Here is a 26,191-nt window from a genome sequence, read left to right as displayed (position 1 = left end):
GACGCTACCATTATTCACGGTATTCTTGTAAATAACGAGCCGGCAGACACAAAGTAGTACAGTGTAATGCAAATTGTTCTTATGTTTCCATTAAACTACCTTTAGGGTGGCTCCGAACCTTGGTTACTACTTCATGTTGGATTTGATCGACAATTCCATTACGGGGGTGGTCCAACACCCCATTTCCCATCTTACTTCCCTTCTTACTCTTAAGGCTCAATAACATGAACTCCTCCGTCTCTTATACTAAGTGAAAATTGAGAAAATTGATTCGGTTCGGATGGATGTGATGCAATGACGCAACGACTAGAGGAAGGAATTACTACTGCATAAATAACCGAACAATAAATTAAATCATAATCTGCCTTGTCAAAAGGAAAATCTGAAAAATAGATGTATCAACCATGACAGAATGAAGGAGCTCATTTACCTGTTCATTCCCGATGGTAAATGAATAATATGCAGAGGGTGCAATGCGACAGTGAAGCCTCTAGTTTTCATAATCGAACACTCCAACTGCACCATCACAGAAGCTCACATAAACTAGGCCGTTGTCACATGAGTATATAGCACTTTGAAATAGGAACAGATAGGGAATCATGAGGAGTCCACTGCAATGCAACCATGTAACAAGGTCATCCAATCAGATACAGAAGGTAAGTGACATTATATAACTGTTTATGTTTGAATTCAACACCGATTACAAGTAATTACATAGCGCAAGCCCTCTAACTTAGAAGCATCATATATAGCAAGCTGGCTCTCATGCACAACCAACAAATGAATTTGATCTTATGAAACTGTACTCTTGTATCCCCCACTCCCCACTGGTGGTGATGATCTTCCTGGCCGTACTGATACAACTTTTGACTTACGCTTGTCCCACCATGTATGCCCCTTTTACATAACTGCCAAAAGACGTGGTTGTGAGAACATGAACATTTCTACTCGGTAAATTTATGTAAACTTTAAAGTGAGCGTCATGGAGACAGACTACATATAATAATAAAAGAAACCGTATACCTAAGCATTAGCTCCAAAAGATACCAACACATTCAAAACATGTGAAAAAGTCAGGACTGTGATTTTCTTTTGGTGGCCTTTGAGCTTTGTTTTTACCTATAAAAATTGATGCAAGTTCAGAGCATGCCACTAAGGTCATTTTTGATAAACTGGCACAATGAAGAAAAAAGATAAGAATTTTAAATTCAAAGATATATTCACAGGCAGCACCTCATCAACTCGAACATTGTATATTTGAATTGATGAATCCTCCATGCCAATTGCAATGATGTTATTGTGCTGAGGGTGGACAGCCAGAAATGTGGCTAAGTTGTCATGGCATGCAATGAATCACTAGTAAATATCCCATGAAACCAGTGATTTAGATAAATTGGGAGCCTTTGAATTCGTAGTCTATAGCGAGGAACATTACACAAGAACCTAGAGTGATCCTGAAGTGAACCCCGTTACGTTCATAATTTGAAAGTTAAAGGTGAGTCATTAGATAATAAACCCTAAGCAGACCAATGTATCAAAACTGAAATTATATATATCATCGGAAACATTGAAATGAAACTGCTCTTTAGGTAAAAGGCTCTCTTACCTTAAATGTCATCATATTGAATAACGAGACCTTGCCACCGGAAGCAGACATCACATAGGAATCATTCTCAGTAAGCTATACATGCAACAACTTCTTCTGGATTTGTATCCCCAAGTCATTATTCATAACAATCCCACTAGCTGGCTGCCTGTGGTGGAATACTCGCTGTAGACCATGGAACAAAATATTAACTCTTAGTTACTAAATACAGCTGCAAATTATATATCCAAAATTATAACAAACAAATAAATAAAACATGCTAAAATAAAAAGAAACAAACAACAACTACTAAAGAACCCCACCTTTCCGGATGGATTCTCGTCACTCCGCGGCCATTTCCATAGCTTATGGAGAGCATTGGACGTCAGTGCTAAAACAACAACACCGGAATTGGTGTATAATATATATCAGTTTTACCACCTGCAAGAAATAGCACATTGCACGTTACTTGTTTGGATCAATATCGACATAATTTGTAGCACATAAAATTGTAATGTCAGCCTTTAATGTAATCTCAGATTGGTGAACCACATAGATAAAAGAAAAAAGACAAAAATATATATACTTTAGCAGAATAATGAAATTCAGAAACAATTATACAAATACAAATATATTGAACAATAATTCTTCGTTCCTTGATAAAAGACAATACCGACTTTTATACATAATAATATCTACCTATATCAATGAATCTGGAAATCCATACAAAATTTACTGGAAAATAGGATGGAGGTGAAAGCATACATCTAAATTTTACTTGAATTTCTATGTGCTGAAACTGCATTTCATGCGCCATATGATATACAACCCATGCACTCCCAAATGTAAGCTCTTCTATAACATAAAAATACATTTTCTATAACATAAACCATCAGCCACTGTTGATTTCATCACTGAGAGCCAGAGCATGAAGAAAACTTGGGGGTACTATCAAGAGCTCATTTAACCGTTGATTCCAGCAATCTATTCAATGTTGGACTTGAAGTAATACAGCTGAACAAGTTTTATCAATCACTTCTTGGTGCTATGGTACCTAGCAACTCACATTTAGCTCTGCTTCCGGTGGAGAGCATCTCTTAACTCCTGTACTAGAAACGCCTAGGGTAGGTCAAATAGAATATATGCACAAAAAATGAAGAAAACTTGGGGGTACTATCAAGAGCTCATTTAACCGTTGATTCCAGCAATCTATTCAATGTTGGACTTGAAGTAATACAGCTGAACAAGTTTTATCAATCACTTCTTGGTGCTATGGTACCTAGCAACTCACATTTAGCTCTGCTTCCGGTGGAGAGCATCTCTTAACTCCTGTACTAGAAACGCCTAGGGTAGGTCAAATAGAATATATGCACAAAAAATTAGTGAGAGTTACCAGTAGAGGAATGAAAACACGTCGTGCCATTTCTTATTCGAAAGAAAGTTGAGATCAGTGATTAAGATTCTGGAATTCCACAATAAAATTGCCTTCAACTCTCATCCATCCAAACCGGTGGACATTCTTAATAATTTAACCAAAGGCAATTCATCCTTACAGTTACTGAGATCTAAACGAGAAAAATTAGACAGTATTTTTCATGATTTCTTATGGTTATATTCCTCACATGTTTAAGTATTTTTAGACTTTTATTAAACAATACATGATAAATACAAGATATACTCTGTAATGTGAGACCATGAGTTCTGGTGTTGTATATGGGGACCAGACGTACTTCTTGGGCGGTTTCCATCCTACTCTGCGTACAGCTGCTCTAGACTCAATCGAGCAGCAAGATAGGAGGAGTAACTTTTTACTATGTGCTTAATCCAAAGTTTTTATTTTTATTTTAATAACAAAATTATGTAATTTTTTTTATTAATCTAAAATTTTTTAGATTAAAAATGTTAATAATGCTATAACTTTTTTAAAACTGAAAGTAAAAGTGAATATGTATAAGGTGTAAGGATGTGTTTATCCAAGTCAGTGATAATCATATTTTATGATTTTATGAAATTTGTTTCTATGTTTGCTTCAAATTTTAGGAAACTTGTTTCTTACCATATCAATCTTATTATAATTATATAAATTAGGTTTGTTTCTATTCACTTTAAGATTAATTATATAAATTATTGTTTGCTTCAATCTACTTTATTTCTTTATTTTAATATTAAAATAAAGTCATTGTTATCTTAAAAATTTTAAGATTAAAAAGGTTAATATTTTTATAAAATTAAAAGTGAATAGTTGTAGAGCTTTTGAGATATATATTTATCATTAATTGAATTACATTTGTAATTCTAATAAAATTTTGAAATAATGAAATAATGATATATAAAAATGGAGTTCCATCTAAAATGGAAAAAAATAGTAATGTTTGTAGTAAGTTGTTTTGAATGTAGAATATATTGTGAGTGTATTTCTTATATTATTATGTTATATTAAATTGTTTAGACATAATATTTGAAAAAACATGATTAAAAAATATTAATTTAATGAATGAAATGAAGTAGAAAAATTAGTATTTTAAGCTCATCAAAGTATTAGAAATAATATTCATTTTATGATTAAAGTTTTCCTTTGATCAGATTTTATGTGCTCATATCTACAGGGAAATGGGTTGGTGTTAAACGGGGACTTGGAAGATACAAGAGCAATATGCAGAGAGACCGCACAAATGACTCACTGACTATTTTGCATATAAAAACAATTTTTTGGCATGCACAAAGTGCATATGTAAAAATGTAATTTTCACCTCAATCCTTTGATGAAATGAAATGCCTATTTTTGAAATGTCCATTTTTATAATTCTACTTTGATTTAAATTAAATCCATTTTTATAATTCTACTTTGATTTAAGTTTAATAATATAACATATAGAGTGTTGACTTTAGTTTAATAATATAACATGTAGATTGTTGACTTGATAGCTCAATTTGAATAACATTCTAATCTATTGCAAGATACAATATTATTATGAACTATGCAACCCAAACCAATTGTAAAAATCTAATATAAAATTGTTGCAATTTAGCCCCTATGCAACCCAAACCAATTGTAAAAATCTAATATAAAATTGTTGCAATTTAGGGGCTAAGGTTCACTTGATCATTAATCTTAAATCATATTTTAATTCACATAAGAGGTTCTTCATTATATGCTAAACATTGCCACAAATGTTAATGTATAATTATTACTCCTTTTATTGTAATATCTTTTTTGACATTGGTCATTGCCAAAAAAAAACTCATGTTTTTAATAAGATTGTAATATATTTTTTGACATTGGTCATTGCCCAAAAAAAAATCATGTTTTTAATAAGATTGAAAGTGATGTTACCAAAACCTTAAAACCCTTGCTCTATTAAATGTTCAAAAACGTCACATAGAGTGTTTCACCCAAAGAAAAAAATGAAGTTTTTATTAAGCTTGAAGGTGAAGTGATGTTATTAAAACCTTTCCTCTATTAAAAGTGCAAGAATGTCCAAGTTAAGTTTTTCCAACTACTTAGTATAACCTGACTAATCCAATTATAATTATATGGATATATTACTAGCAAAGATTTGGATGATTTGGATAGAAAAAATTACAAACCTCAATTAACCCGTTTAACATATTAAAAGGTGAAGTTTTTTTAACTACTTAGTATAGCCTAAGACTAATCCAATTATAATTATATGGATATGTTATTAGCAGAGATTTGGATGATTTAGATAGAAAAAGTTACCAACCTCAATTAACCCAATTAACATATAAAAATTATTTAACTTTCATATCATATATTTGTATTTTTGAGATAATTTAAATTTTCAAATTTTATTCTATTGGTCCAGTTCCAAGCGCAGGTGAAGATTCATAAGTGCAATGCTGTTTAAGATAATTTAAATTTTCAAATTGTGTGGTGTTGTTCAAGAGACTTTTATCAAATAATTTTACTTAAAATATAAAAAGAGACACAAATACTTCATATATTATTAAAATTCAATAAATTTCATTCTATTGGTAAGAAAAAAGACATTCTATTAGTGTAGTGCTCTTTAAGATGACTTTTATCATCTATTTGTATTTTTGAGATAATTTGAATTTTCAAATTTTATTCTATTGATGAGTGCGGTGTTGTTTAAGATAATTTAAATTTTCGAATTTTATTCTATTGGTGTGGGTGTGGTGTTGTTTAAGATAATTTAAATTTTCAAATTTTATTCTCTTAGTATGAGTGTGGTGTTGTTTAAGAGACTTTTATCAGATAATTTTACTTAAAATATAAAAAGAGACAAATACTTTATATATTATTAAAATTCAAGAAATTTCATTCTATTGGTACGAAAAAAGACATGGTACAATTCATAACTTTGAACAAATTGTCAAATTTTATTCTATTGGTGTGGGTGTGGTGTTGTTTAAGATAATTTAAATTTTTAAACTTTATTCTATTAGTGTGAGTGTGGTGTTTATCAAATAATTTTATTACTTAAAATATAAAAAGAGATATAAATACTTTATATATTATTAAAATTCAAGAAAAATTTATTACTTAAAATATAAAAAGAGACAAATACTTTATATATTATTAAAATTCAAAAAAAAATTAATACTGAGGCTGGCTTCCTTCCTTGTCTTAAGCAGGGGAGAAATTAGCAGGGGAGAAATCGTTTCAAGCAAATACTTTATATATTATTAAAATTCAAAAAAAAAAAACTTAAAATATAAAAAGAGACGTAAATACTTTATATATTATTAAAATACAAAAAATTAAGAAACAATAGAAAAAGACATGATACAATTCATAAATAACTTTGAACTTTTAAACTTTAATAATTTGTAAAAACTCCAACTTTAATAATTTGTAAAAACTCTTTTCATTGCATAATGGAAAAATGTATTTGCATAAGAAGAAAGTGAACATTACGATTTATCATCTTGTTACACATAGAACAAGTTTGCAATCTATCTTAAATGAATTTTTCCAATTTCTATAAGCATCTATCTTGTCCATTTTCAATCAAACAAACAAACAAAAAATCTCGATAAAAATTACTTATAACAATAGCACAATCAACTCTCCACATTCTAAAAACTTTCATGGATATTTTGTTTGTATGAAAAAAGAAGCCCCTCCATCTTGAGGGTTGTGAACAAAATCCCAATGAAATGAAAATCAATGTCAGTTAAATATGAGTTGAAAGCATTGATTCATGACTATGAAATTTAGCTTTGATTTTCCATATATTTATGAGTTGAAAGCATTGATTCATGACTATGAAATTTAGCTTTGATTTTCCATATATTCAAAAACAATTCATGAGCAATAAAAATTCTTGCTAAATCCTATTAATACGTAATCTCATTTAAGATTGTGTCTAAATCTATTAAAACATCCACCAACTAAAGGGTGATTGAGCACAAAGTCATTATTTCTATTTGGAATGTCAAGAAACAAAGCTGTGTATGCTATAAAGCAGGGCTTCACAAGTGAAGAAAAAGAAACAATGTAGTAAATCAAAATCTCCAACCATAAACATCTAAATGGTAAATCTCCAACTGTAAACATCTAGATGGTATCAAAATTCCCAGTTCATTATTTCCATTTGGAGTGTGTCACATCTAGATGGTATCAAAATTCCCAGTTCATTATTTCCATTTGGAGTGTGTCACGCAATAAAGCAAGGCTCAAGTGGAAACTAGGAAACAATGTCCCATAACAGACATGCAGATGTTATCTAAGCAACCAAAATGCAAAATTCATGCATTTGTTAAATGCCAAGCATGCAAGTCTCGTGCAAAATTCATGCATTTGTTAAATGCCAAGCATGCAAGTCTCGTGAATAAGACATGCATTTGTTAAATGCCAAGCATGCAAGTCTCGTGAATAAGACAATCTCGTATCCAAAATGTGAGATATTACAAGACACATTACAACTTGTAAATGAAGCATCTCTAAGATCTCTCCCCTTAGAGTCCATCAAAAACAAAAGACACGTTACAACTTGTAAATGAAGCATCTCTAAGATCTCTCCCCTTACACTCCATCAAAAACAAAACACACAGGTTCCAGCAATGAAAAACATGAACATTATCCCATAAACTAACTGAAAATTTCTTGCTTTCCGTAGATATGTGTCAATATGATTAAAACAATAGTCATCAAACAATGTGTCAATATGATTAAAAAAATAGAGTCATCAAACAAGAGAGTTCGTCCAGTCAATTTCAGAAGCAACATGTTTAAACAATAATCATCATACAAGGAAACAGTTCGTTGAGTCAGTTGCAGAAACTCGTGCATAATTAATGTTTTATCAATTGCATTACTTCAATCAAAGTGGGCATTCAACCCAAAAACGCTGATTTGGTTAATAACTATAATATTCCCGCAGGCAGCGCATCACCTACACTTGAAGATCGAGAACCACCAGTAGCCCATACGGCTGGTCTGATTGTTCAGCAAAATGAAACCTCGTGAGCCTGGTTGGCTAATCAGGGTTGCTTAGGTGATGAAAATGTATCGCTATAAGCCTAGTTGTAGGATCATATAATATCATGAAAACCTATAGCTGCCCAACCTATTGACTTTTTCCGATTGCTGGGCTGATCGTATGTCTCCTGTACCTCGTGCTGCTTTTATCGGTAGCGGGTTGGTGGGCTGATGGGAGTAGTTTCTTTTTGCAGATATAGTAATCTGAAAGGAAATAGACAATGACAAAGCTTCCGACACTGAGAAACCCTCGGAAAGAACATTCATGAATTATGCTCCAATGCCAGACTTCAAATTTTTACACGACCTAGAAAGAATATACTGCACCTAGATACTCATTTAGTATGAACAATATTTGATGAAAATTACAACCTTGATAGAATGCCTCAACAGATGGAACACAAGCGAGATGTGTACTGAACAATATCTGATGAAAATCACAATCTTGATAGAATGCCTCAACAACTGGAACATAAATGAGGCATTTCACTGACAGGACGCTACCATTATTCACGGTATTCTTGTAAATAACGAGCCGGCAGACACAAAGTAGTACAGTGTAATGCAAATTGTTCTTATGTTTCCATTAAACTACCTTTAGGGTGGCTCCGAACCTTGGTTACTACTTCATGTTGGATTTGATCGACAATTCCATTACGGGGGTGGTCCAACACCCCATTTCCCATCTTACTTCCCTTCTTACTCTTAAGGCTCAATAACATGAACTCCTCCGTCTCTTATACTAAGTGAAAATTGAGAAAATTGATTCGGTTCGGATGGATGTGATGCAATGACGCAACGACTAGAGGAAGGAATTACTACTGCATAAATAACCGAACAATAAATTAAATCATAATCTGCCTTGTCAAAAGGAAAATCTGAAAAATAGATGTATCAACCATGACAGAATGAAGGAGCTCATTTACCTGTTCATTCCCGATGGTAAATGAATAATATGCAGAGGGTGCAATGCGACAGTGAAGCCTCTAGTTTTCATAATCGAACACTCCAACTGCACCATCACAGAAGCTCACATAAACTAGGCCGTTGTCACATGAGTATATAGCACTTTGAAATAGGAACAGATAGGGAATCATGAGGAGTCCACTGCAATGCAACCATGTAACAAGGTCATCCAATCAGATACAGAAGGTAAGTGACATTATATAACTGTTTATGTTTGAATTCAACACCGATTACAAGTAATTACATAGCGCAAGCCCTCTAACTTAGAAGCATCATATATAGCAAGCTGGCTCTCATGCACAACCAACAAATGAATTTGATCTTATGAAACTGTACTCTTGTATCCCCCACTCCCCACTGGTGGTGATGATCTTCCTGGCCGTACTGATACAACTTTTGACTTACGCTTGTCCCACCATGTATGCCCCTTTTACATAACTGCCAAAAGACGTGGTTGTGAGAACATGAACATTTCTACTCGGTAAATTTATGTAAACTTTAAAGTGAGCGTCATGGAGACAGACTACATATAATAATAAAAGAAACCGTATACCTAAGCATTAGCTCCAAAAGATACCAACACATTCAAAACATGTGAAAAAGTCAGGACTGTGATTTTCTTTTGGTGGCCTTTGAGCTTTGTTTTTACCTATAAAAATTGATGCAAGTTCAGAGCATGCCACTAAGGTCATTTTTGATAAACTGGCACAATGAAGAAAAAAGATAAGAATTTTAAATTCAAAGATATATTCACAGGCAGCACCTCATCAACTCGAACATTGTATATTTGAATTGATGAATCCTCCATGCCAATTGCAATGATGTTATTGTGCTGAGGGTGGACAGCCAGAAATGTGGCTAAGTTGTCATGGCATGCAATGAATCACTAGTAAATATCCCATGAAACCAGTGATTTAGATAAATTGGGAGCCTTTGAATTCGTAGTCTATAGCGAGGAACATTACACAAGAACCTAGAGTGATCCTGAAGTGAACCCCGTTACGTTCATAATTTGAAAGTTAAAGGTGAGTCATTAGATAATAAACCCTAAGCAGACCAATGTATCAAAACTGAAATTATATATATCATCGGAAACATTGAAATGAAACTGCTCTTTAGGTAAAAGGCTCTCTTACCTTAAATGTCATCATATTGAATAACGAGACCTTGCCACCGGAAGCAGACATCACATAGGAATCATTCTCAGTAAGCTATACATGCAACAACTTCTTCTGGATTTGTATCCCCAAGTCATTATTCATAACAATCCCACTAGCTGGCTGCCTGTGGTGGAATACTCGCTGTAGACCATGGAACAAAATATTAACTCTTAGTTACTAAATACAGCTGCAAATTATATATCCAAAATTATAACAAACAAATAAATAAAACATGCTAAAATAAAAAGAAACAAACAACAACTACTAAAGAACCCCACCTTTCCGGATGGATTCTCGTCACTCCGCGGCCATTTCCATAGCTTATGGAGAGCATTGGACGTCAGTGCTAAAACAACAACACCGGAATTGGTGTATAATATATATCAGTTTTACCACCTGCAAGAAATAGCACATTGCACGTTACTTGTTTGGATCAATATCGACATAATTTGTAGCACATAAAATTGTAATGTCAGCCTTTAATGTAATCTCAGATTGGTGAACCACATAGATAAAAGAAAAAAGACAAAAATATATATACTTTAGCAGAATAATGAAATTCAGAAACAATTATACAAATACAAATATATTGAACAATAATTCTTCGTTCCTTGATAAAAGACAATACCGACTTTTATACATAATAATATCTACCTATATCAATGAATCTGGAAATCCATACAAAATTTACTGGAAAATAGGATGGAGGTGAAAGCATACATCTAAATTTTACTTGAATTTCTATGTGCTGAAACTGCATTTCATGCGCCATATGATATACAACCCATGCACTCCCAAATGTAAGCTCTTCTATAACATAAAAATACATTTTCTATAACATAAACCATCAGCCACTGTTGATTTCATCACTGAGAGCCAGAGCATGAAGAAAACTTGGGGGTACTATCAAGAGCTCATTTAACCGTTGATTCCAGCAATCTATTCAATGTTGGACTTGAAGTAATACAGCTGAACAAGTTTTATCAATCACTTCTTGGTGCTATGGTACCTAGCAACTCACATTTAGCTCTGCTTCCGGTGGAGAGCATCTCTTAACTCCTGTACTAGAAACGCCTAGGGTAGGTCAAATAGAATATATGCACAAAAAATGAAGAAAACTTGGGGGTACTATCAAGAGCTCATTTAACCGTTGATTCCAGCAATCTATTCAATGTTGGACTTGAAGTAATACAGCTGAACAAGTTTTATCAATCACTTCTTGGTGCTATGGTACCTAGCAACTCACATTTAGCTCTGCTTCCGGTGGAGAGCATCTCTTAACTCCTGTACTAGAAACGCCTAGGGTAGGTCAAATAGAATATATGCACAAAAAATTAGTGAGAGTTACCAGTAGAGGAATGAAAACACGTCGTGCCATTTCTTATTCGAAAGAAAGTTGAGATCAGTGATTAAGATTCTGGAATTCCACAATAAAATTGCCTTCAACTCTCATCCATCCAAACCGGTGGACATTCTTAATAATTTAACCAAAGGCAATTCATCCTTACAGTTACTGAGATCTAAACGAGAAAAATTAGACAGTATTTTTCATGATTTCTTATGGTTATATTCCTCACATGTTTAAGTATTTTTAGACTTTTATTAAACAATACATGATAAATACAAGATATACTCTGTAATGTGAGACCATGAGTTCTGGTGTTGTATATGGGGACCAGACGTACTTCTTGGGCGGTTTCCATCCTACTCTGCGTACAGCTGCTCTAGACTCAATCGAGCAGCAAGATAGGAGGAGTAACTTTTTACTATGTGCTTAATCCAAAGTTTTTATTTTTATTTTAATAACAAAATTATGTAATTTTTTTTATTAATCTAAAATTTTTTAGATTAAAAATGTTAATAATGCTATAACTTTTTTAAAACTGAAAGTAAAAGTGAATATGTATAAGGTGTAAGGATGTGTTTATCCAAGTCAGTGATAATCATATTTTATGATTTTATGAAATTTGTTTCTATGTTTGCTTCAAATTTTAGGAAACTTGTTTCTTACCATATCAATCTTATTATAATTATATAAATTAGGTTTGTTTCTATTCACTTTAAGATTAATTATATAAATTATTGTTTGCTTCAATCTACTTTATTTCTTTATTTTAATATTAAAATAAAGTCATTGTTATCTTAAAAATTTTAAGATTAAAAAGGTTAATATTTTTATAAAATTAAAAGTGAATAGTTGTAGAGCTTTTGAGATATATATTTATCATTAATTGAATTACATTTGTAATTCTAATAAAATTTTGAAATAATGAAATAATGATATATAAAAATGGAGTTCCATCTAAAATGGAAAAAAATAGTAATGTTTGTAGTAAGTTGTTTTGAATGTAGAATATATTGTGAGTGTATTTCTTATATTATTATGTTATATTAAATTGTTTAGACATAATATTTGAAAAAACATGATTAAAAAATATTAATTTAATGAATGAAATGAAGTAGAAAAATTAGTATTTTAAGCTCATCAAAGTATTAGAAATAATATTCATTTTATGATTAAAGTTTTCCTTTGATCAGATTTTATGTGCTCATATCTACAGGGAAATGGGTTGGTGTTAAACGGGGACTTGGAAGATACAAGAGCAATATGCAGAGAGAATGACTCACTGACTATTTTGCATATAAAAACAATTTTTTGGCATGCACAAAGTGCATATGTAAAAATGTAATTTTCACCTCAATCCTTTGATGAAATGAAATGCCTATTTTTGAAATGTCCATTTTTATAATTCTACTTTGATTTAAATTAAATCCATTTTTATAATTCTACTTTGATTTAAGTTTAATAATATAACATATAGAGTGTTGACTTTAGTTTAATAATATAACATGTAGATTGTTGACTTGATAGCTCAATTTGAATAACATTCTAATCTATTGCAAGATACAATATTATTATGAACTATGCAACCCAAACCAATTGTAAAAATCTAATATAAAATTGTTGCAATTTAGCCCCTATGCAACCCAAACCAATTGTAAAAATCTAATATAAAATTGTTGCAATTTAGGGGCTAAGGTTCACTTGATCATTAATCTTAAATCATATTTTAATTCACATAAGAGGTTCTTCATTATATGCTAAACATTGCCACAAATGTTAATGTATAATTATTACTCCTTTTATTGTAATATCTTTTTTGACATTGGTCATTGCCAAAAAAAAACTCATGTTTTTAATAAGATTGTAATATATTTTTTGACATTGGTCATTGCCCAAAAAAAAATCATGTTTTTAATAAGATTGAAAGTGATGTTACCAAAACCTTAAAACCCTTGCTCTATTAAATGTTCAAAAACGTCACATAGAGTGTTTCACCCAAAGAAAAAAATGAAGTTTTTATTAAGCTTGAAGGTGAAGTGATGTTATTAAAACCTTTCCTCTATTAAAAGTGCAAGAATGTCCAAGTTAAGTTTTTCCAACTACTTAGTATAACCTGACTAATCCAATTATAATTATATGGATATATTACTAGCAAAGATTTGGATGATTTGGATAGAAAAAATTACAAACCTCAATTAACCCGTTTAACATATTAAAAGGTGAAGTTTTTTTAACTACTTAGTATAGCCTAAGACTAATCCAATTATAATTATATGGATATGTTATTAGCAGAGATTTGGATGATTTAGATAGAAAAAGTTACCAACCTCAATTAACCCAATTAACATATAAAAATTATTTAACTTTCATATCATATATTTGTATTTTTGAGATAATTTAAATTTTCAAATTTTATTCTATTGGTCCAGTTCCAAGCGCAGGTGAAGATTCATAAGTGCAATGCTGTTTAAGATAATTTAAATTTTCAAATTGTGTGGTGTTGTTCAAGAGACTTTTATCAAATAATTTTACTTAAAATATAAAAAGAGACACAAATACTTCATATATTATTAAAATTCAATAAATTTCATTCTATTGGTAAGAAAAAAGACATTCTATTAGTGTAGTGCTCTTTAAGATGACTTTTATCATCTATTTGTATTTTTGAGATAATTTGAATTTTCAAATTTTATTCTATTGATGAGTGCGGTGTTGTTTAAGATAATTTAAATTTTCGAATTTTATTCTATTGGTGTGGGTGTGGTGTTGTTTAAGATAATTTAAATTTTCAAATTTTATTCTCTTAGTATGAGTGTGGTGTTGTTTAAGAGACTTTTATCAGATAATTTTACTTAAAATATAAAAAGAGACAAATACTTTATATATTATTAAAATTCAAGAAATTTCATTCTATTGGTACGAAAAAAGACATGGTACAATTCATAACTTTGAACAAATTGTCAAATTTTATTCTATTGGTGTGGGTGTGGTGTTGTTTAAGATAATTTAAATTTTTAAACTTTATTCTATTAGTGTGAGTGTGGTGTTTATCAAATAATTTTATTACTTAAAATATAAAAAGAGATATAAATACTTTATATATTATTAAAATTCAAGAAAAATTTATTACTTAAAATATAAAAAGAGACAAATACTTTATATATTATTAAAATTCAAAAAAAAATTAATACTGAGGCTGGCTTCCTTCCTTGTCTTAAGCAGGGGAGAAATTAGCAGGGGAGAAATCGTTTCAAGCAAATACTTTATATATTATTAAAATTCAAAAAAAAAAAACTTAAAATATAAAAAGAGACGTAAATACTTTATATATTATTAAAATACAAAAAATTAAGAAACAATAGAAAAAGACATGATACAATTCATAAATAACTTTGAACTTTTAAACTTTAATAATTTGTAAAAACTCCAACTTTAATAATTTGTAAAAACTCTTTTCATTGCATAATGGAAAAATGTATTTGCATAAGAAGAAAGTGAACATTACGATTTATCATCTTGTTACACATAGAACAAGTTTGCAATCTATCTTAAATGAATTTTTCCAATTTCTATAAGCATCTATCTTGTCCATTTTCAATCAAACAAACAAACAAAAAATCTCGATAAAAATTACTTATAACAATAGCACAATCAACTCTCCACATTCTAAAAACTTTCATGGATATTTTGTTTGTATGAAAAAAGAAGCCCCTCCATCTTGAGGGTTGTGAACAAAATCCCAATGAAATGAAAATCAATGTCAGTTAAATATGAGTTGAAAGCATTGATTCATGACTATGAAATTTAGCTTTGATTTTCCATATATTTATGAGTTGAAAGCATTGATTCATGACTATGAAATTTAGCTTTGATTTTCCATATATTCAAAAACAATTCATGAGCAATAAAAATTCTTGCTAAATCCTATTAATACGTAATCTCATTTAAGATTGTGTCTAAATCTATTAAAACATCCACCAACTAAAGGGTGATTGAGCACAAAGTCATTATTTCTATTTGGAATGTCAAGAAACAAAGCTGTGTATGCTATAAAGCAGGGCTTCACAAGTGAAGAAAAAGAAACAATGTAGTAAATCAAAATCTCCAACCATAAACATCTAAATGGTAAATCTCCAACTGTAAACATCTAGATGGTATCAAAATTCCCAGTTCATTATTTCCATTTGGAGTGTGTCACATCTAGATGGTATCAAAATTCCCAGTTCATTATTTCCATTTGGAGTGTGTCACGCAATAAAGCAAGGCTCAAGTGGAAACTAGGAAACAATGTCCCATAACAGACATGCAGATGTTATCTAAGCAACCAAAATGCAAAATTCATGCATTTGTTAAATGCCAAGCATGCAAGTCTCGTGCAAAATTCATGCATTTGTTAAATGCCAAGCATGCAAGTCTCGTGAATAAGACATGCATTTGTTAAATGCCAAGCATGCAAGTCTCGTGAATAAGACAATCTCGTATCCAAAATGTGAGATATTACAAGACACATTACAACTTGTAAATGAAGCATCTCTAAGATCTCTCCCCTTAGAGTCCATCAAAAACAAAAGACACGTTACAACTTGTAAATGAAGCATCTCTAAGATCTCTCCCCTTACACTCCATCAAAAACAAAACACACAGGTTCCAGCAATGAAAAACATGAACATTATCCCATAAACTAACTGAAAATTTCTTGCTTTCCGTAGATATGTGTCAATATGATTAAAACAATAGTCATCAAACAATGTGTCAATATGATTAAAAAAATAGAGTCATCAAACAAGAGAGTTCGTCCAGTCAATTTCAGAAGCAACATGTTTAAACAATAATCATCATACAAGGAAACAGTTCGTTGAGTCAGTTGCAGAAACTCGTGCATAATTAATGTTTTATCAATTGCATTACTTCAATCAAAGTGGGCATTCAACCCAAAAACGCTGATTTGGTTAATAACTATAATATTCCCGCAGGCAGCGCATCACCTACACTTGAAGATCGAGAACCACCAGTAGCCCATACGGCTGGTCTGATTGTTCAGCAAAATGAAACCTCGTGAGCCTGGTTGGCTAATCAGGGTTGCTTAGGTGATGAAAATGTATCGCTATAAGCCTAGTTGTAGGATCATATAATATCATGAAAACCTATAGCTGCCCAACCTATTGACTTTTTCCGATTGCTGGGCTGATCGTATGTCTCCTGTACCTCGTGCTGCTTTTATCGGTAGCGGGTTGGTGGGCTGATGGGAGTAGTTTCTTTTTGCAGATATAGTAATCTGAAAGGAAATAGACAATGACAAAGCTTCCGACACTGAGAAACCCTCGGAAAGAACATTCATGAATTATGCTCCAATGCCAGACTTCAAATTTTTACACGACCTAGAAAGAATATACTGCACCTAGATACTCATTTAGTATGAACAATATTTGATGAAAATTACAACCTTGATAGAATGCCTCAACAGATGGAACACAAGCGAGATGTGTACTGAACAATATCTGATGAAAATCACAATCTTGATAGAATGCCTCAACAACTGGAACATAAATGAGGCATTTCACTGACAGGACGCTACCATTATTCACGGTATTCTTGTAAATAACGAGCCGGCAGACACAAAGTAGTACAGTGTAATGCAAATTGTTCTTATGTTTCCATTAAACTACCTTTAGGGTGGCTCCGAACCTTGGTTACTACTTCATGTTGGATTTGATCGACAATTCCATTACGGGGGTGGTCCAACACCCCATTTCCCATCTTACTTCCCTTCTTACTCTTAAGGCTCAATAACATGAACTCCTCCGTCTCTTATACTAAGTGAAAATTGAGAAAATTGATTCGGTTCGGATGGATGTGATGCAATGACGCAACGACTAGAGGAAGGAATTACTACTGCATAAATAACCGAACAATAAATTAAATCATAATCTGCCTTGTCAAAAGGAAAATCTGAAAAATAGATGTATCAACCATGACAGAATGAAGGAGCTCATTTACCTGTTCATTCCCGATGGTAAATGAATAATATGCAGAGGGTGCAATGCGACAGTGAAGCCTCTAGTTTTCATAATCGAACACTCCAACTGCACCATCACAGAAGCTCACATAAACTAGGCCGTTGTCACATGAGTATATAGCACTTTGAAATAGGAACAGATAGGGAATCATGAGGAGTCCACTGCAATGCAACCATGTAACAAGGTCATCCAATCAGATACAGAAGGTAAGTGACATTATATAACTGTTTATGTTTGAATTCAACACCGATTACAAGTAATTACATAGCGCAAGCCCTCTAACTTAGAAGCATCATATATAGCAAGCTGGCTCTCATGCACAACCAACAAATGAATTTGATCTTATGAAACTGTACTCTTGTATCCCCCACTCCCCACTGGTGGTGATGATCTTCCTGGCCGTACTGATACAACTTTTGACTTACGCTTGTCCCACCATGTATGCCCCTTTTACATAACTGCCAAAAGACGTGGTTGTGAGAACATGAACATTTCTACTCGGTAAATTTATGTAAACTTTAAAGTGAGCGTCATGGAGACAGACTACATATAATAATAAAAGAAACCGTATACCTAAGCATTAGCTCCAAAAGATACCAACACATTCAAAACATGTGAAAAAGTCAGGACTGTGATTTTCTTTTGGTGGCCTTTGAGCTTTGTTTTTACCTATAAAAATTGATGCAAGTTCAGAGCATGCCACTAAGGTCATTTTTGATAAACTGGCACAATGAAGAAAAAAGATAAGAATTTTAAATTCAAAGATATATTCACAGGCAGCACCTCATCAACTCGAACATTGTATATTTGAATTGATGAATCCTCCATGCCAATTGCAATGATGTTATTGTGCTGAGGGTGGACAGCCAGAAATGTGGCTAAGTTGTCATGGCATGCAATGAATCACTAGTAAATATCCCATGAAACCAGTGATTTAGATAAATTGGGAGCCTTTGAATTCGTAGTCTATAGCGAGGAACATTACACAAGAACCTAGAGTGATCCTGAAGTGAACCCCGTTACGTTCATAATTTGAAAGTTAAAGGTGAGTCATTAGATAATAAACCCTAAGCAGACCAATGTATCAAAACTGAAATTATATATATCATCGGAAACATTGAAATGAAACTGCTCTTTAGGTAAAAGGCTCTCTTACCTTAAATGTCATCATATTGAATAACGAGACCTTGCCACCGGAAGCAGACATCACATAGGAATCATTCTCAGTAAGCTATACATGCAACAACTTCTTCTGGATTTGTATCCCCAAGTCATTATTCATAACAATCCCACTAGCTGGCTGCCTGTGGTGGAATACTCGCTGTAGACCATGGAACAAAATATTAACTCTTAGTTACTAAATACAGCTGCAAATTATATATCCAAAATTATAACAAACAAATAAATAAAACATGCTAAAATAAAAAGAAACAAACAACAACTACTAAAGAACCCCACCTTTCCGGATGGATTCTCGTCACTCCGCGGCCATTTCCATAGCTTATGGAGAGCATTGGACGTCAGTGCTAAAACAACAACACCGGAATTGGTGTATAATATATATCAGTTTTACCACCTGCAAGAAATAGCACATTGCACGTTACTTGTTTGGATCAATATCGACATAATTTGTAGCACATAAAATTGTAATGTCAGCCTTTAATGTAATCTCAGATTGGTGAACCACATAGATAAAAGAAAAAAGACAAAAATATATATACTTTAGCAGAATAATGAAATTCAGAAACAATTATACAAATACAAATATATTGAACAATAATTCTTCGTTCCTTGATAAAAGACAATACCGACTTTTATACATAATAATATCTACCTATATCAATGAATCTGGAAATCCATACAAAATTTACTGGAAAATAGGATGGAGGTGAAAGCATACATCTAAATTTTACTTGAATTTCTATGTGCTGAAACTGCATTTCATGCGCCATATGATATACAACCCATGCACTCCCAAATGTAAGCTCTTCTATAACATAAAAATACATTTTCTATAACATAAACCATCAGCCACTGTTGATTTCATCACTGAGAGCCAGAGCATGAAGAAAACTTGGGGGTACTATCAAGAGCTCATTTAACCGTTGATTCCAGCAATCTATTCAATGTTGGACTTGAAGTAATACAGCTGAACAAGTTTTATCAATCACTTCTTGGTGCTATGGTACCTAGCAACTCACATTTAGCTCTGCTTCCGGTGGAGAGCATCTCTTAACTCCTGTACTAGAAACGCCTAGGGTAGGTCAAATAGAATATATGCACAAAAAAGTGAAGAAAACATTGGTACTATCAAGAGCTCATTTAAACCGTTGATTCCAGCAATCTATTCAATGTTGGACTTGAATAATACAGCTGAACAAGTTTTAATCAATCACTTCTTGGTGCTATGGTACCTAGCAACTCACATTTAGCTCTGCTTCCGGTGAGAGCATCTCTAAACTCCTGTACTAGAAACGCCTAGGGTAGGTCAAATAGAATATATGCACAAAAAATTAGTGAGAGTTACCAGTAGAGAATGAAAACACGTCGTGCCATTTCTTATTCGAAAGAAAGTTGAGATCAGTGATTAAGATTCTGGAATTCCACAATAAAATTGCCTTCAACTCTCATCCATCCAAACCGTGGACATTCTTAATAATTTAACCAAAGGCAATTCATCCTTACAGTTACTGAATCTAAACGAGAAAAATTAGACAGTATTTTTCATGATTTCTTATGGTTATATTCCTCACATGTTTAAGTATTTTTAGACTTTTATTAAAACAATACATGATAAATACAAGATATACTCTGTAATGTGAAGACCATGAGTTCTGGTGTTGTATATGGGGACCAGATGTACTTCTTGGGCGGTTTCCATCCTACTCTGCGTACAGCTGCTCTAGACTCAATCGAGCAGCAAGATAGGAGGAGTAACTTTTTACTATGTGCTTAATCCAAAGTTTTTATTTTTATTTTAATAACAAAATTATGTATATTTTTTTTATTAATCTAAAATTTTTTAGATTGAAAAAATGTTAATAATGCTATAACTTTTTTAAAACTGAAAGTAAAAGTGAATATGTATAAGGTGTAAGGATGTGTTTATCCAAGTCAGTGATAATCATATTTTATGATTTTATGAAATTTGTTTCTATGTTTGCTTCAAATTTTAGGAAACTTGTTTCTTACCATATCAATCTTATTATAATTATATAAATTAGGTTTGTTTCTATTCACTTTAAGATAATTATATAAATTATTGTTTGCTTCAATCTACTTTATTTCTTTATTTTAATATTAAAATAAAGTCATTGTTATCTTAAAAATTTAAGATTAAAAAGGTTAATATTTTTATAAAATTAAAAGTGAATAGTTGTAGAGCTTTTGAGATATATATTTATCATTAATTGAATTACATTTGTAATTCTAATAAAATTTTGAAATAATGAAATAATGATATATAAAAATGGAGTTCCATCTAAAATGGAAAAAAATAGTAATGTTTGTAGTAAGTTGTTTTGAATGTAAAATATATTGTGAGTGTATTTCTTATATTATTATGTTATATTAAATGTTTAGCATAATATTTGAAAAAACATGATTAAAAAAATTAATTTAATGAATGAAATGAAGTAGAAAAATTAGTATTTTAAGCACATCACAAGTATTAAAATAAATTCATTTTATGATTAAATTTTCCTTTGATCAAGATTTTATGTGCACATATCTACAAAATGGGTTGGTGTTAAACGGGACTTGGAAGATCAAGAGCAATATGCAGAGAGAATGACTCACTGACATTTTGCATATAAAAAATTTCTTGGCATGCACATAAGTGCATATGTAAAAATGTAATTTCACCTCAATCCTTTGATGAAATGAAATGCCTCATTTTTGAAAATGTCCATTTTTATAATTCTACATGATTTAAATTAAATCATCATATAATTCTACTTTGATTTAAGTTTAATAATATAACATATAGAGTGTTGACATTAGTTTAATAATATAACAATGTGATTGTTGACTTGATAGCTCAATTTGAATAACATTCTAATCTATTGCAAGATACCATATTGGTTATAATAAGCTATGCAACCCAAACCAATTGTAAAAATCTAATATAAAATTGTTGCAATTTAGCCTATGCAACCTCAAACCAATTGTAAAAATCTAATATAAAATTGTTGCAATTAAGGGGCTAAGTTCACTTGATCATTAATCTTAAATCATATTTTGGTTCACATAAGAGGTTCTTCATTATAGCTAATCATTGCCACAAATGTTAATGATAATTATTACTCCTTTTATTGAATATCTTTTTTGACATTGGTAATTGCCAAAAAAAAACTCATGCTTTTTACAAGACCTTGAAAGAATTTTTTGCACCAATGGTCATTGCCCAAAAAAAAATCATGTTTTTAATAAAATTGAAAGTGATAGAATACCTCAACAGATGGAAAAACGAGATGTGTACTGAACAATATCTGATGAAAATCACAATCTTGATAGAATGCCTCAACAACTGGAACATAAATGAGGCATTTCACTGACAGGACGCTACCATTATTCACGGTATTCTTGTAAATAACGAGCCGTCAGACACAAAGTAGTACAGTGTAATGCAAATTGTTCTTATGTTTCCATTAAACTACCTTTAGGGTGGCTCCGAACCTTGGTTACTACTTCATGTTGGATTTGATCGACAATTCCATTACGGGGGTGGTCCAACACCCCATTTCCCATCTTACTTCCCTTCTTACTCTGAAGGCTCAATAACATGAACTCCTCCATCTCTTATTCTAAGAGAAAATTGATTCGGTTCGGATGGATGTGATGCAATGACGCAACGACTAGAGGATAGGCATTACTACTGCATAAATAACCAAACAATAAATTAAATCATAATATGCCTTGTCAAAAGGCAAATCTGAAAAATAGATGTATCAACCATGACAGAATGAAGGAGCTCATTTACCTGTTCATTCCCGATGGTAAATGAATAATATGCAGAGGGTGCAATGCGACAGTGAAGCCTCAAGTTTTCATAATCAAACACTCCAACTGCACCATCACAGAAGCTCACATAAACTAGGCCGTTGTCACATGAGTATATAGCACTTTGAAATAGGAACAGATAGGGAATCATGAGGAGTCCACTGCAATGCAACCATGTAACAAGGTCATCCAATCAGATACAGAAGGTAAGTGACATTATATAACTGTTTATGTTTGAATTCAACACCGCTTACAAGTAATTACATAGCGCAAGCGCTCTAACTTAGAAGCATCATATATAGCAAGCTGGCTCTCATGCACAACCAACAAATGAATTTGATCTTATGAAACTGTACTCTTGTATCCCCCACTCCCCACTGGTGGTGATGATCTTCCTGGCCGTACTGATACAACTTTTGACTTACGCTTGTCCCACCATGTATGCCCCTTTTACATAACTGCCAAAAGACGTGGTTGTGAGAACATGAACATTTCTACACGGTAAATTTATGTAAACTTTAAAGTGAGCGTCATGGAGACAGACTACATATAATAATAAAAGAAACCGTATACCTAAGCATTAGCTCCAAAAGATACCAACACATTCAAAACATGTGAAAAAGTCAGGCTTGTGATTTTCTTTTGGTGGCCTTTGAGCTTTGTTTTTACCTATAAAAATTGATGCAAGTTCAGAGCATGCCACTAAGGTCATTTTTGATAAACTGGCACAATGAAGAAAAAAGATAAGAATTTTAAATTCAAAGATATATTCACAGGCAACACCTCATCAACTCGAACATTGTATATTTGAATTGATGAATCCTCCATGCCAATTGCAATGATGTTATTGTGCTGAGGGTGGACAGCCAGAAATGTGGCTAAGTTGTCATGGCATGCAATGAATCACTAGTAAATATCCCATGAAACCAGTGATTTAGATAAATTGGGAGCCTTTGAATTCGTAGTCTATAGCGAGGAACATTACACAAGAACCTAGAGTGATCCTGAAGTGAACCCCGTTACGTTCATAATTTGAAAGTTAAAGGTGAGTCATTAGATAATAAACCCTAAGCAGACCAATGTATCAAAACTGAAATTATATATATCATCGGAAACATTAAAATGAAACTGGTCTTTAGGTAAAAGGCTCTCTTACCTTAAATGTCATCATATTGAATAAGGAGACCTTGCCACCGGATGCAGACATCACATAGGAATCATTCTCAGTAAGCTACTTCTTCTGGATTTGTATCACCAATGTCATTATTCATAACAATCCCACTAGCTGGCTGCCTGTGGTGGAATACTCGCTGTAGACCATGGAACAAAATATTAACTCTTAGTTACTAAATACAGCTGCAAATTATATATCCAAAATTATAACAAACAAATAAATAAAACAAGCTAAAATAAAAAGAAACAAACAACAACTACTAAAGAACCCCACCTTTCCGGATGGATTCTCGTCACTCCGCGGCCATTTCCATAGCTTATGGAGAGCATTGGACGTCAGTGCTAAAACAACAACACCGGAATTGGTGTATAATATATATCAGTTTTACCACCTGCAAGAAATAGCACATTGCACGTTACTTGTTTGGATCAATATCGACATAATTTGTAGCACATAAAATTGTAATGTCAGCCTTTAATGTAATCTCAGATTGGTGAACCACATAGATAAAAGAAAAAAGACAAAAATATATATACTTTAGCAGAATAATGAAATTCAGAAACAATTATACAAATACAAATATATTGAACAATAATTCTTCGTTCCTTGATAAAAGACAATACCGACTTTTATACATAATAATATCTACCTATATCAATGAATCTGGAAATCCATACAAAATTTACTGGAAAATAGGATGGAGGTGAAAGCATACATCTAAATTTTACTTGAATTTCTATGTGCTGAAACTGCATTTCATGCGCCATATGATATACAACCCATGCACTCCCAAATGTAAGCTCTTCTATAACATAAAAATACATTTTCTATAACATAAACCATCAGCCACTGTTGATTTCATCACTGAGAGCCAGAGCATGAAGAAAACTTGGGGGTACTATCAAGAGCTCATTTAACCGTTGATTCCAGCAATCTATTCAATGTTGGACTTGAAGTAATACAGCTGAACAAGTTTTATCAATCACTTCTTGGTGCTATGGTACCTTGCAACTCACATTTAGCTCTGCTTCCGGTGGAGAGCATCTCTTAACTCCTGTACTAGAAACGCCTAGGGTAGGTCAAATAGAATATATGCACAAAAAATTAGTGAGAGTTACCAGTAGAGGAATGAAAACACGTCGTGCCATTTCTTATTCGAAAGAAAGTTGAGATCAGTGATTAAGATTCTGGAATTCCACAATAAAATTGCCTTCAACTCTCATCCATCCAAACCGGTGGACATTCTTAATAATTTAACCAAAGGCAATTCATCCTTACAGTTACTGAGATCTAAACGAGCAAAATTAGACAGTATTTTTCTTGATTTCTTATGGTTATATTCCTCACATGTTTAAGTATTTTTAGTCTTTTATCTTTTTTTGGGTAAGCGTCACTGGAAATCTTCTACGCAATTGTTGGTGAAATTGCAATTTTACATTGTTTTGCATTTTTGAAATATATGCATAAATCAATTTAACATCTTAAAATACTTTATTCAATCCCAATGAATAAAGCCTACAATTCTGGTGATCTGAACAAATTTTCGGCAAAAGTAGTTGGAAAAATGAACCTGGAAAAAGTTAAAAATGTAAAACGTTTAAAATACACCAAAAAAAACTACCATCGCCGCCATCGAGAGGAAATACTCCCTGTGGAGCTGAGATTGGAACTGCTTGGATTTAGTCAGTACTGCCTTCCTTACTTATGAGATCTTACGCGCTTGTTTGGGTGGGCACTTAGAGTTGTATTCTCTTTTGAAGCTGCCATTACCTTTCTGTGCAACAGCTACCAGCAGTCTTGGATCGTTTTCACTAACTGCCCTCTTGCTTTTATTCAATACAGAGCCAGCAGACCTTTAAAAATAGCAGTGTGCCAGCCGAAATGTGTGAGAGGGCACCGTATTCTAAACAGCTATTTAACTAATTAAAGACACTATCCAGACGCTTGGCATTAATAATGTTCAAAGAAAATTATTAAGGTAATCGAAGTAGAATTTTCTTTTGCAATGCAGTGAGTTTAATGAAGAGAAAGTAAAAGAAAACACTGCAGACCCATAGATGCCACAACTAATTTCATCTGACAAACACAAACATTTGCAGCAACCCCATCATAGAAGCAGGATACAACAAATCAAAATTACCATTCATATTTGTCCGAGGAAAAATGCATAGATTGTAAGTCTTGCCCTCACAAACAATCAAGAATTCAGGCAACACTGATGAAGTAAGATATATGGAAACAACGCCTATGCCTACCTCACAAACAATCAAGAATTCAGGCAACACTGATGAAGTAAGATATATGGAAACAACGCCTATGCCTATAATCTAAGAGGGAGAAACGCATTGCAAAGAGTTTGAAAACTACCATAAATCTGTATAACATGAAAATAGGCAGGAGAATAAAAATTAATCACTAATTGCGGCACCTGCTATCCAGGATTCTAGCGGATACAACCTTCCTCAGAAAGGAAG

The 26,191-nt window shown here is 32.4% G+C and overlaps 1 protein-coding gene and 1 long non-coding RNA gene across 2 annotated transcripts; both read right to left on the bottom strand.

Annotated features, from left to right (window-relative positions):
• Positions 1 to 1,158: 1,158 nt before the first annotated feature.
• On the bottom strand, positions 1,159 to 23,437 carry LOC149159595 (uncharacterized). Its single transcript, XM_089434350.1, has 4 exons — positions 23,327 to 23,437; positions 18,326 to 18,394; positions 9,784 to 9,852; positions 1,159 to 1,302 (listed from the first exon to the last, which is right to left on the bottom strand). Exons 1-4 carry the CDS (start codon positions 23,369 to 23,371, stop codon positions 1,159 to 1,161), a joined length of 327 nt encoding a protein of 108 aa, XP_089290476.1. The 5' UTR covers positions 23,372 to 23,437.
• Positions 22,271 to 22,956, bottom strand: LOC149159596 (uncharacterized). The gene is made up of 3 exons (XR_016261139.1): positions 22,798 to 22,956; positions 22,524 to 22,704; positions 22,271 to 22,418 (listed from the first exon to the last, which is right to left on the bottom strand). It is a non-coding gene; the product is annotated as an uncharacterized LOC149159596 (long non-coding RNA).
• Positions 23,438 to 26,191: the final 2,754 nt, after the last annotated feature.

This window comes from Pinus tabuliformis, chromosome 5_2 (assembly GCF_031772625.1).
Source record: "Pinus tabuliformis cultivar Carrire ecotype Pingquan chromosome 5_2, CPIR1, whole genome shotgun sequence".
Taxonomy (NCBI): Eukaryota; Viridiplantae; Streptophyta; class Pinopsida; order Pinales; family Pinaceae; genus Pinus; species Pinus tabuliformis.
The sequence above is the reverse complement of the archived record's forward strand: the minus strand, read 5'-3'. Positions and strand labels throughout refer to the sequence as shown.

What these genes read in the sequence shown, in the direction of transcription:
- LOC149159595 (XM_089434350.1), bottom strand. Translation starts at nt 23,371, where the DNA reads ATGGAGGATTCATCAATTCAAATATACAATGTTCGAGTTGATGAG. An exon ending in ACAATGTTCGAGTTGATGAG is followed by an intron (nt 18,395 to 23,326) that starts GTGTTGCCTGTG and finishes GTCCACCCTCAG; the next exon opens with CACAATAACATCATTGCAAT. An exon ending in ACAATGTTCGAGTTGATGAG is followed by an intron (nt 9,853 to 18,325) that starts GTGCTGCCTGTG and finishes GTCCACCCTCAG; the next exon opens with CACAATAACATCATTGCAAT.